This window comes from Pristiophorus japonicus, chromosome 20, assembly GCF_044704955.1.
Source record: "Pristiophorus japonicus isolate sPriJap1 chromosome 20, sPriJap1.hap1, whole genome shotgun sequence".
NCBI classification, from domain to species: Eukaryota; Metazoa; Chordata; class Chondrichthyes; family Pristiophoridae; genus Pristiophorus; species Pristiophorus japonicus.
In genome coordinates this window covers 86,225,560-86,237,658 of record NC_091996.1, presented here as the reverse complement: position 1 = coordinate 86,237,658, position 12,099 = coordinate 86,225,560, and the positions used below count along the sequence as shown (strand labels likewise).

The 12,099-nt window shown below is 59.8% G+C and overlaps 1 protein-coding gene across 2 annotated transcripts in view; it reads right to left on the bottom strand.

Annotated features, from left to right (window-relative positions):
- LOC139232643 (protein mono-ADP-ribosyltransferase TIPARP-like) overlaps positions 1 to 12,099 on the bottom strand; it is a 39,470-nt gene that overhangs the window by 12,464 nt on the left and 14,907 nt on the right. For both annotated transcript variants that reach the window (XM_070863092.1, XM_070863091.1), the window contains exons 2-3: positions 6,025 to 6,777; positions 200 to 362 (exon numbers count right to left, since the gene is read on the bottom strand). In XM_070863092.1, the coding sequence (XP_070719193.1) occupies positions 200 to 362; positions 6,025 to 6,746 (885 nt within the window). In that variant the 5' untranslated portion in view covers positions 6,747 to 6,777. The remainder of the gene's footprint in view (positions 1 to 199; positions 363 to 6,024; positions 6,778 to 12,099) is intronic.

Here is a 12,099-nt window from a genome sequence, read left to right as displayed (position 1 = left end):
TCTGAGTGTATTCGAGGCCCAGATCGATAGATTTTTGGAGTCGAGGGATCGGGCGGGAAAGTGGAGTTGAGGTCGAAGGTCAGCCGTGGCCTGACTGAATGGCGGAGCAGGCTCGAGGGGCCGTAGGGCCTACTCCTGATTCTCTGCCCCTCTCCTCCTCCTCCTCCCCCCCCGCCCCGTGAGGATGGTGGGCTCCTACCTGCGTATACTCCTTCCACCCGAACGTGTCCCTCCAGTAGTGTTTCCAGGTGGTGCGGAAGGTGACGAAGGAGTCGGTGCCAGAAGTGCTCAGCCGCCTCAACCTATCGAACGTCCTGTCCTGGACGACCATGCGGTTAAAGTCAGCGGTGAAGCTACGATTGCTATGGGGGGGGGTGGGGGGGGGGAAAGCAAAAGCGACCATTAAGCTGGTGGCCACGGCCAATTGTACAGCACAGCACTCGACAAGCCTCTCTCATCTGGGTGGGACACAGGCGGGCCGGCAGTAAACGCGTGAAAATACCCATCCCACCTCCACGTCCCCCTCCGAGTCACACACCGTCCCGACTTGGGAATATATCGGCTGTTCCTTCATCGTCGCCGGGTCACAATCCTGGAACTCCCTCCCTAACAGCACTGTGGGAGCTCCTTCACCACACGGGACTGCAGCGGTTCAAGAAGGCGGCTCACCACCACCACCTTCTCACCTAAAAGGCGAGCGTCAGTAACGCTGAGCGTGAAACTACCGCATTGTCGTAAAAACCCACCTTCTGGTTCAATAATGCCCCTTTGGTGAAGGAAATCTGCCGCCCTTACCCGGTCTGGGCCTATACGTGATTCCAGACCCACGGCAATGTGGTTGCCTCTTAACTGCCCCTCTGAAATGGCCCAGCGAGACACTCAGTAAGTTGGCAGCTCACCACCACCTTCTCGTGGGGCGATGAGGGATAAATGCCGGCCTTGCCAGCGATGCCCACATCCCGCGAGTGATTTTTGTGTCTCAAGAAAGGGTGCCAGGAGAATTAGTGGAGGAATTTTTTTTTGGGGGGGGGGGGGGGGGAAGGGGAGAGAGAGATTAAAACCCTTGCTCCCGTTCATCTGTAGACATCTCAAAAAGTTGGTGATGGAAACGGATCGCGATCCGACTTCGGATTCAATCGACACAGAGACAACAGTACCACGACCGGTCACCTTCCCAAACCAAACAGGCCCGGGATTTTGTGCGTCAAATTGGCAGAACTTTTTGACAGCGACAGGACAAAGCAGCTGTTAAAGAACGCACGCGGGGTCGCTGGCTTTACTAATGGAAGCAAGAAAGTTACGCTGAACCGTTAATAAATCTCTGGTTAGGCCCCAGCTGGAGTATTGTGGCCAATTCTGGGCACCGCACTTTAGGAAGGATGTGACGGCCTTGGAGAGGGTGCAGAGGAGATTTACCAGAATCCCTGGTACCAGGGACTTGAGCATATCAATCCAAGCCGACGCTCCCAGTGCAGTGTGAGGGAGCCCCGCACTGTCGGAGGGGCAGTACTGAGGGAGCGCCGCACTGTCGGAGGGGCAGTGCTGAGGGAGCGCTGCACTGTCGGAGGGGCAGTGCTGAGGGAGCGCCGCACTGTCGGAGGGGCAGTGCTGAGGGAGCGCCGCACTGTCGGAGGGGCAGTGCTGAGGGAGCGCCGCACTGTCGGAGAGGCAGTACTGAGGGAGCGCTGCAATGTCGGAGGGGCAGTACTGAGGGAGCCCCGCACTGTCGGAGGGGCAGTGCTGAGGGAGCGCTGCACTGTCGGAGGGGCAGTGCTGAGGGAGCGCCGCACTGTCGGAGAGGCAGTACTGAGGGAGCGCTGCACTGTCGGAGGGGCAGTACTGAGGGAGCGCCGCACTGTCGGAGGGGCAGTACTGAGGGAGCGCCGCACTGTCGGAGGGGCAGTACTGAGGGAGTGCCGCACTGTCGGAGGGGCAGTACTGAGGGAGCGCCGCACTGTCGGAGGGGCAGTACTGAGGGAGCGCCGCACTGTCGGAGGGGCAGTACTGAGGGAGCCCCGCACTGTCGGAGGGGCAGTACTGAGGGAGCCCCGCACTGTCGGAGGGGCAGTACTGAGGGAGCGCCGCACTGTCGGAGGGGCAGTACTGAGGGAGCACCGCACTGTCGGAGGGGCAGTACTGAGGGAGCACCGCACTGTCGGAGGGGCAGTGCTGAGGGAGCACCGCACTGTCGGAGGGGCAGTGCTGAGGGAGTGCCGCACTGTCGGAGGGGCAGTACTGAGGGAGCGCTGCACTGTCGGAGGGGCAGTACTGAGGGAGCCCCGCACTGTCGGAGGGGCAGTACTGAGGGAGCCCCGCACTGTTGGAGGGGCAGTGCTGAGGGAGCGCCGCACTGTTGGAGGGGCAGTGCTGAGGGAGCGCCGCACTGTCGGAGGGGCAGTACTGAGGGAGCCCCGCACTGTCGGAGGGGCAGTACTGAGGGAGCCCCGCACTGTTGGAGGGGCAGTGCTGAGGGAGCGCCGCACTGTTGGAGGGGCAGTGCTGAGGGAGCGCCGCACTGTCGGAGGGGCGGTACTGAGGGAGCGCCGCACTGTCGGAGGGGCGGTGCTGAGGGAGCGCCGCACTGTCGGAGGGGCAGTGCTGAGGGAGTGCCGCACTGTCGGAGGGGCAGTGCTGAGGGAGTGCCGCACTGTTGGAGGGGCAGTACTGAGGGAGCGCCTCACTGTCGGAGGGGCAGTACTGAGGGAGCGCCGCACTGTCGGAGGAGCAGTGCTGAGGGAGTGCCGCACTGTCGGAGGGGCAGTACTGAGGGAGTGCCGCACTGTCGGAGGGGCCATCACCGCCACCGAATGCTTTACGGCCAATGTTGAAGTTGCAATGTGGGAAATGTGCCAGCCAATTTACACACAGCAAGCTCCCACATGTGTTTTAGCGATGTCGGTGGAGGGATAAATTTTGGCCCCAGGACACCAGGGAGAACCCCCCTGCTCTTCTTCGAAATAGTGGCTGTGGGATCTTTTATGTCAATCTGAGAGAGCAGACGGTGCCTTGGTTTAACGTCTCATCTGAAAGACGGCCCCTCCGACAGTGCGCCGCTCCCTCAGCACTGCCCCTCCGACAGTGCGGCACTCCCTCAGCACTGCCCCTCCGACAGTGCGCCGCTCCCTCAGCACTGCCCCTCCGACAGTGCGGCGCTCCCTCAGCACTGCCCCTCCGACAGTGCGCCGCTCCCTCAGCACTGCCCCTCCGACAGTGCGGCACTCCCTCAGCACTGCCCCTCCGACAGTGCGGCGCTCCCTCACTACTGCCCCTCCGACAGTGCGGGGCTCCCTCAGTACTGCCCCTCCGACAGTGCGGCGCTCCCTCAGTACTGCCCCTCCGACAGTGCGGCGCTCCCTCAGCACTGCCCCTCCGACAGTGCGGCGCTCCTCAGCACTGCCCCTCCGACAGTGCGCCGCTCCCTCAGCACTGCCCCTCCGACAGTGCGGCGCTCCCTCAGCACTGCCCCTCCGACAGTGCGCCGCTCCCTCAGCACTGCCCCTCCGACAGTGCGGCACTCCCTCAGCACTGCCCCTCCGACAGTGCGGCGCTCCCTCACTACTGCCCCTCCGACAGTGCGGGGCTCCCTCAGTACTGCCCCTCCGACAGTGCGGCGCTCCCTCAGCACTGCCCCTCCGACAGTGCGGCGCTCCCTCAGTACTGCTCCTCCGACAGTGCGGCGCTCCCTCAGCACTGCCCCTCCGACAGTGCGGCGCTCCCTCAGTACTGCTCCTCCGACAGTGCGGCGCTCCCTCAGCACTGCCCCTCCGACAGTGCAGCACTCCCTCAGCACTGCCCCTCCCACAGTGCGGCGCTCCCTCAGCACTGCCCCTCCGACAGTGCGGCGCTCCCTCAGTACTGCCCCTCCGACAGTGCGGCACTCCCTCAGTACTGCCCCTCCGACAGTGCGGCGCTCCCTCAGTACTGCCCCTCCGACAGTGCGGCGCTCCCTCAGTACTGCCCCTCCGACAGTGCGGCACTCCCTCAGTACTGCTCCTCCGACAGTGCGGCGCTCCCTCAGTACTGCCTCTCCCACAGTGCAGCGCTCCCTCAGTACTGCCCCTCCGACAGTGCGGCACTCCCTCAGTACTGCTCCTCCGACAGTGCGGCGCTCCCTCAGTACTGCTCCTCCGACAGTGCGGCGCTCCCTCAGTGCGGCGCTCCCTCAGTACTGCACTGGGAGTATCACAGCCGAGATTTTTATGCTCGAGTCTCTGGAGTGGGACTCGAACCCACGACCTTCTGACTCAGAGGTGAGGGAGAGAGTGCTACCCACTGAGCCACAGCTCGCACTCCAGACAACGCCTCCTGCTTTTCCACTGCCGTGCACCGTCTCTCTGCAACCTGACTGCGTGCACGTCGCCCAGTGTATGGGTGACACAACAACCACCTATATTTATATAGCGCCTTTAATGTAGTAAAACGTCACAAGGCACTTCACAGGAGTGTTACAAGACAAAACAAATACATTTGACACAGGGAGTCAAGGATTATGTGTGGGCAGGGAAGTGGAGCTGAGTCCATGATCAGATCAGCCATGGTCGTATTAAATGACGGAGCAGGCTCGAGGGGCCGAATAGCCGACTCCTGCTCCTATTTCTTATGAGTCACAAAAGGAGAAATTAGGGCAGGTGACCAAACACTCGGTCAAAGAGGTCGGTCTTAGAGGAGGAGAGAGAGGTGGAGAGGTTTATGGAGGGTGTTCCAGAGCTTGGGGCCCAGACAACAGAAGGCACGGCCACCGATGGTGGACGATTATAATCAGGGATGCTCAGGAGGGCAGAATTAGAGGAGCGCAGACATCTCGGGGGGTTGTGGGGCTGGAGGAGATTACAGAGATAGGGAGGGGGCGAGGGCCATGGAGGGATTTGTAAACAAGGATGAGAATTTTGAAATCGAGGCGTTGCTTAACCGGGAGCCAATGTGGGTCAGCGAGCACAGGGGGTGATGGGTGAGCGGGACTCGGTGCGAGTTAGGACACGGGGCAGCGAGCACACGGGGTGATGGGTGAGCGGGACTCGGTGCGAGTTAGGACACAGGGGCAGCGAGCACAGGGGGTGATGGGTGAGCGAGACTCAGTGCGAGTTAGGACACGGGGCAGCGAGCACAGGGGGTGATGGGTGAGCGGGACTCGGTGCGAGTTAGGACATGGGGCAGTCGAGTTTTTGATGAGCTCAAGTTGACATAGGTCAAAGTTTACGTGGCTGGGCATAAGAAATAGGAGCAGGAGTCGGCCATACGGCCCCTCGAGCCTGCTCCGCCATTTAATACGATCATGACTGATCTGATCATGGACTCAGCTCCACTTCCCTGTTGGATATTTGCTGATGTGAAATCCCTTGGGATGTTTTAGTAAGTTTAGGGCACTGTATCCTGCTTTACTGAGTGGTGAGAAGGCACGGCCACCGATGGTGGAGCGATTATAATCAGGGATGCTCGGGAGGGCAGAATTAGAGGAGTGCAGAGATCTCGCGGGGTTGTGGGGCTGGAGGAGATTACAGAGAACCGAACTGGAGTTTGGCGACCTCCCAAGTACTTGGGCTCTCGTGCACGAATGCTCACCTCAACCCCAGAGCTCGCGCGCACACGCACACACTGTCTAACACCAGCGCCTCGGAGCTCGCGCACACGCACACCCACACTGACTAACACCACAACCCCAGAGCTCGCGCGCACGCGCACACACTAACCCCAGCGCCTCGGAGCTCGCGCACACGCACACCCACACTGACTAACACCACAACCCCAGAGCTCGCGCGCACGCGCACCCACTGTCTAACACCAGCGCCTCTGAGCTCGCGCACACGCGCATACACTGACTAACACCACAACCCCAGAGCTCACGCACACGCACACCCACACTGACTAACACCATAACCTCTGAGCTCGCGCGCACGCGCACACACTAACACCAGCGCCTCTGAGCTCGCACGCACGCGCACACACACTGACTAACACCACAACCCCGGAGCTCGCGCGCACGCACGCGCTGAACACCACCACAAAACTCGGCACCTCCAAACCCACCTGTAGTGCACGGTGACCCTCTCCTTGTCCGGGTCGCAGTACATGCGTTCCAGCGTCTCGTGGGCCTCCTCCTGCACGCTCACCCACCGCCGGCTGTCGACCTGCCGCAGCTGCCAGTGGTAGGGGAGGGCGGTGTGGTGCCGGGGGCAGCCCTCGCCCTGGGGGCAGACCCCCACCAGGAACTGGCAGCAGATCCAGCGGCCCTCCTCCTGGTGCGTGTGGTACTGCAGCTGGGTCAGCACGTCCAGCAGGCGGTCCAGGCTCATCTCCTCCGCCGCGTCCTGCTCCCCCTCCTCCACCTCGCCGGGCGCCCCGCGGCCCAGCGTCTCGGCCTCCCGCAGCGCCACCTCCACCGCCTCGGCCGAGGGAGGGTCCCTGCCGGCGGGGGGAGGGGGCGAGGGGGCCAGGCCCCACAGCGGGTCACAGGGGTGGCCGCCGACGGCGACGGCCGGCGGGGCGGGAGGGGGGGCCGGGCCGTCAAACCCCGCCAGGCCCGAGGGGGCGCAGGGCCCCACCGCCGCCAAGACGTGCTTCTGGGCCGCGCCCACCCGCTCCTTCTTGATCAGGTGCTTGAGTGTCCGCAGCAGCCGCTCGCCGTCCTTCCTCCGCCGCAGCCGGTCCAGGGAGTGCGGCTTGACCAGCGCGGACAGAGCCCCACCCCGGCCTCGGTCCGCCACGGCGGGAGGCGGTGGGCCGCCTGTGGCCGCTGTGTTTCCCGCCATCCGGCCTTCCCCCGGGCGGTGCTGGGCGCGCCTAGAGCGAGAGACGACAAAATGGAAATTAAACAAGCTGCCTTTAGATAGCGCCTTTAACATCGCGAAACGTCCCGGAGCGCAGATTCGACACCCCCTCCCCTCCCCCCCCTCTCGGAATGAGCTTCCGGCTACGTATCCGCAGCGTAACCAAGACCGCCTAGTTCCACCTCCGTAACATCGCCCCTCTCCGCCCCAGCCTCAGCTCATCCGCTGCTGAAGCCCTCATCCGTGCCTTTGTTACCTCCAGACTTGACGATTCCAACGCACTCCTGGCCGGCCTCCCACATTCTACCCGACGTAAACTAGAGGTGATCCAAAACTCGGCTGCCCCGTGTCCTAACTCGCACCGAGTCCCGCTCACCCATCACCCCCCCGGGCTCGCTGACCCCGTGTCCTAACTCGCACCAAGTCCCGCTTACCCATCACCCCCTGTGCTCGCTGACCCCGTGTCCTAACTCGCACCGAGTCCCGCTCACCCATCACCCCCCCGGGCTCGCTGACCCCGTGTCCTAATTCACACTGAGTCCCGCTCACCCATCACCCCCCGGGCTCGCTGACCCGTGTCCTAACTCGCACCGAGTCCCGCTCACCCATCACCCCCCGGGCTCGCTGACCCGTGTCCTAACTCGCACCGAGTCCCGCTCACCCATTACCCCTGTGCTCGCTGACCTACATTGGTTCCCGGTTAAGAATTTTAAAATTCTCATCCTTGTTTACAAATCCCTCCATGGCCCTCGCCCCCTCCCTATCTCTGTAATCTCCTCCAGCCCCACAACCCCCCCCGAGATGTCTGCGCTCCTCTAATTCTACCCTCCTGAGCATCCCTGATTATAATCGCTTCACCATCAGTGGCCGTGCCTTCTGTTGCCTGGGCTCCAAGCTCTGGAACTCCCTCTCTAAACCTCTCCGCCTCTCTCTCTCCTCCTTCAAGACGCTGCTTAAAACCAACCTCTCTGACCCAGCTTTTGGTCACCTGCCCTAATTTCTCATTATGCGTCAAATTTATTCGTCTCATAATGCTCCTGTGAAGCGCCTTGGAATGTTTCACTATGTTAGAGACGCAAGTTGTTGTTGTAAATTTGCCAGCCAGCCACACAAGGAGATATTCGGGACAGGCGACCAAAAGCGTGGCCAAGGAGTTTGGTTTTAAGGAAAGCAGCGAGAGAGGCGGGGAGGTTTAGGGAGGGAGTCCTGGAGCTTGCCTGGATGACGTGCAGCGCCAAGAATAGCCACCTCGTGGTCCTACAGATAGCAGTGGGTGCAGGAGCTGACTGCAAAAAAAAATAGTTCTCGGGATGTGGGTATTTATTGCCTGTTCCGAGTTGCCATGAGGAGGTTGAAATGTAGCACTCTTTGTGAACTAACAGTTTGTCACAGGGCCCGTCAGAGGTGCAGTTCAATGTCAACCACGTCGGGCTGGGACTGGAGTCACATGTAGGCCCAGACCGGGTAAGGGCGGCAGGCTCCCTTCCCCCTACCCTGAAAAGGACAGCGGTGAGCCAGTTGGGTTCTGAATGAAAATCCGGCAACTTCATACGCTCTACTCGGAACTCCGACACGGCAAGCGAGCCCCAGGTGGGCAGAGGAAACTGCTCCAAGGACCACCCTCAAAGTCTCCCTGATAAAGTGCAACATCCCCACCGACACCTGGGAGTCCCGGGCCAAAGACCAGTCCGCCCTAAGTGGAGGAAGTGCGTCCGGGAGGGCGCTGAGCACCTCGAGTCTCGTCGCCGAGAGCGTGCAGAAAGCAAGCGCAGGCAGCGGAAGGAGCGTGCGGCAAACCAGACTCCCCACCCACCCTTTCCTCCAACCACTGTCTGTCCCACCTGTGACAGAGACTGTAATTCCTGTATTGGACTGTTCAGTCACCTGAGAACTCACTTCAGGAGTGGAAGCAAGTCTTCCTCGACTCTGAGGGACTGCCTATGATGATGATGGGGGTCACCATTATAGACACAGGCTTCGTAGTCCAAATTATTATTTTCTTAAAAAACTGAATTAAAATTCTCAAACTGCCGTGGCAGGATTTGAACTCGCGTTGTCTGGATTAATAGTCGTGGAAAGATACAGCACCGAAGGGGGCCATTCGGCCCATCGTGCCTGTGCCGGCTCTTTGAAAGAGCGATCCCATTAGTCCCACCTGCCCCCCGCACTTTTCCCACATTATTTCCTCTTCAAGTACAGATATATATCCCAATTTTATCTTTGCAAGTTAGCCCAGTGGTGTAATCGCATTTAGGGTAACCACTGAACGATTGTGCCCAATGTTCTTGCCTCCGTAGCCCAGGGGGACGAAGGCCAGTGGGAGGTCCCTTGTTACTGACCCAGCGTAGGTTAGTGCTGTCTGGGAATTCAACCTGCTATCTCCCTGTTCCATTCTACTCCGCTCTCTCTCCTCCTCCCCCACAACCACAGTCAGTGTATTGAGGCATCAGTGAAACCCTTTTAAGTCGCAAGGCAACACGTCCCAGCCGCCCCCCTCTCTCAATATTACCCACCCCAACAGGAAACAGCCCAATTTGTCCAGCAGTGACATCACCGTAAGCCATTTACACAGAGATAGATAGAGGGTGGGTAGGAGTGAGAGAGAGAAAGAGACGGGGGGGGGTGGGGGGGCGAAGGGAGAGAGGGACAGAGGGAGGGAGGGAGGGAGAGAGAGACAGAGGGAGGGAGGGAGAGACAGAGGGAGGGAGACAGGGAGAGACAAAGGGAGGGAGACAGGGAGAGACAAAGGGAGGGAGACAGGGAGAGACAAAGGGAGGGGGAGAAAGACGGGGAGAGACAGAGGGAGGGAGGGGGAAGACGGGGAGAGACAGAGGGAGGGAGGGGGGAAGACGGGGAGAGACAGAGGGAGGGAGGGGGGAAGACGGGGAGAGACAGAGGGAGGGAGGGGGGAAGACGGGGAGAGACAGAGGGAGGGAGGGGGGAAGACAGGGAGAGACAGAGGGAGGGAGGGGGGGAGACAAGGAGAGACAGAGTGGGGGGGGGAGAGAGAGAGAGAGACAGAGGGAGGGGGGAGACAGAGGGAGGGAGGGAGGGGGGAGACAGGGAGAGACAGAGGGAGGGAGACAGGGAGAGATAGAGGGAGGGAGAGACACAGAGAGACAGAGGTAGGGAGAGACACAGAGGGAGGGGGAGACGAGGAGACAGAGGGAGGGGAGAGAGACAGGGAGGGAGAGAGACAGGGAGGGAGAGAGACAGGGAGGGAGAGAGACAGGGAGGGAGAGAGGGAGGGAGAGAGGGAGAGAGACAGGGAGGGAGAGATAGAGTGTGGGAGAGAGAGAGGGAGAGACAGAGTGTGGGAGAGAGACAGAGAGGGAGAGAGAGGGAGACAGAGAGGGGAAATACAGGTATGAAATCCTGCCCAGTTTGTAAACATGTGAGCCAGAAGTTGCGGAGGATGATACCCCTTTAAGAGAAGAATCACAGTTTGGATTACACCCATTCTATAAAGAAAGGAATGGTCCCAATCGAGGAGATCCTGTTTGAGAGAGAGAGAGAGAGAGTCTAGCTAAAAGAAAGCTGACTCATGGTGGGCCCCGGAGCTGGATCAGAGCTTTCAATAGAGAAATATGCTCTTTGATAAACCCTTCTCCTTCACACAGCAACTCTGTCCAGCTCCTTGAATCACCATTCAATTCACCGAGTGCCTCTGAATCCCCAATGGATAAATCTCCCTCCATCTCTACCTCAAGTGTCTGTCTGTTCCTCCTCTGTCTGTCTCTCCCTTCCTCTGTCTCTGTCTGTCTCTCCCTCCCTCTCCCTGTCTCTCTCTCCCTCCCTCTGTCTGTCTGTCTGTCCTCTGTTTGTCTTTCTGTCTGTCTCTCTCCCCCTCACTCTCCCTGTCTGTCTCTCTCTCTCACACCCTCTGTCTGTCTGTCTGTCTGTCTCTCCCTCTCTCTGTCTGTGTCAGAGCAGGAGATTATGCTTAAACTGTATAAAATACTAGTTAGGCCACAGCTGGAGTACTGCTGCAGTTCTGGTCACCACATTACAGGAAGGATGTGATCGCTCTAGAGAGGGTACAGAGGAGATTTACCAGGATGTTGCCTGGACTGGAGAATTTTAGCTGTGAGGAAAGATTGGTTAGGCTGGGGTTGAGGGGAGACCTTATTGAGGTGTATAAAATTATGAGGGGCCAGGATAGTGGATAGGACGGACCTATTTCACACAGCAGAGGTGTCAACAACCAGGGGCATAGGTTTAAAGTAATTGGGGGAGGTTTAGAGGGGATTTGAGGGGAAAATGTCTTCACCCAGAGGGTGGTGGGGGTCTGGAACTCACTGCCTGAAAGGGTGGTAGAGGCAGAAACCCTCACCACATTTAAAAAGTACTTGGATGTGCACCTGAAGTGCTGTAACCTGCAGGGCTACGGACCCAGAGTTGGAAAGTGAGATTACTGTCTGTCCATCTCTCTCTCTCTCTCTCTCTCTCTCTCTCTCCTCTCTGTCTGTCTCTCTCCCTCTTCTCCCCCCCCTCCCTCCCTCCCTCCAGGCTCTCTCCCTCTCCCTCCCTCATCACTCACTCTCCAGGCTTTCTCTTGCTCTCGTTCCAGGCCTCTCTCTCTCTCTCTCTCTCTCTCCCAGGCCTCTCTCTCTCTCTCTCTCTCTCTCTCTCTCTCCCCAGGCCTTCCATCTCTCTCCCTCCCTCTCTCCCTAGGCCTCCCTCTCTCTCCCTCCCTCTCCTCTCTCTCTCTCCCTCCCTCCCTCTCTCCCCAGGCCCCTCTCTCTCTCCCTCTCTCCCCAGGCCTCTCTCTCTCTCTCTCCCTCCCTCTCTCCCCAGGCCTCCCTATCCTTCCCTCTCTCTCTCTCTCCCTCCCTCCCTCTCTCCCTAGGCCTCCCTCTCTCTCCCTCTCTCCCCAGACCCATCTCTTTCCCTCTCTCTCTCTCCCCAGACCCCTCTCTCTCCCTCTCTCTCTCTCCCAGACCTCTCTCTCTCTCCCCAGACCCTCTCTCTCTCTCTCTCTCTCTCTGTCTCCAGGCCCCTCTCTCTCTCTCTCCCCAGACCCATCTCTCTCTCCTCTCTCTCTCTCTCTCTCCCCAGGCCCCTCTCTCTCTCTCTCTCTCTCTCTCTCCCCAGGCCCCTCTCTCTCTCTCTCTCTCTCTCTCTCTCTCTCCCAGGCCCCTCTCTCTCTCTCTCTCCCCAGACCCATCTCTCTCTCTCTCTCTCTCTCTCTCTCCCAGACCCATCTCTCTCTCTCTCTCTCTCTCTCTCTCTCCCCAGACCCCATCTCTCTCTCTCTCTCTCTCTCTCTCCCCAGACCCATCTCTCTCTCTCTCTCTCTCTCTCTCTCTCTCCCCAGACCCATCTCTTTCTCTCT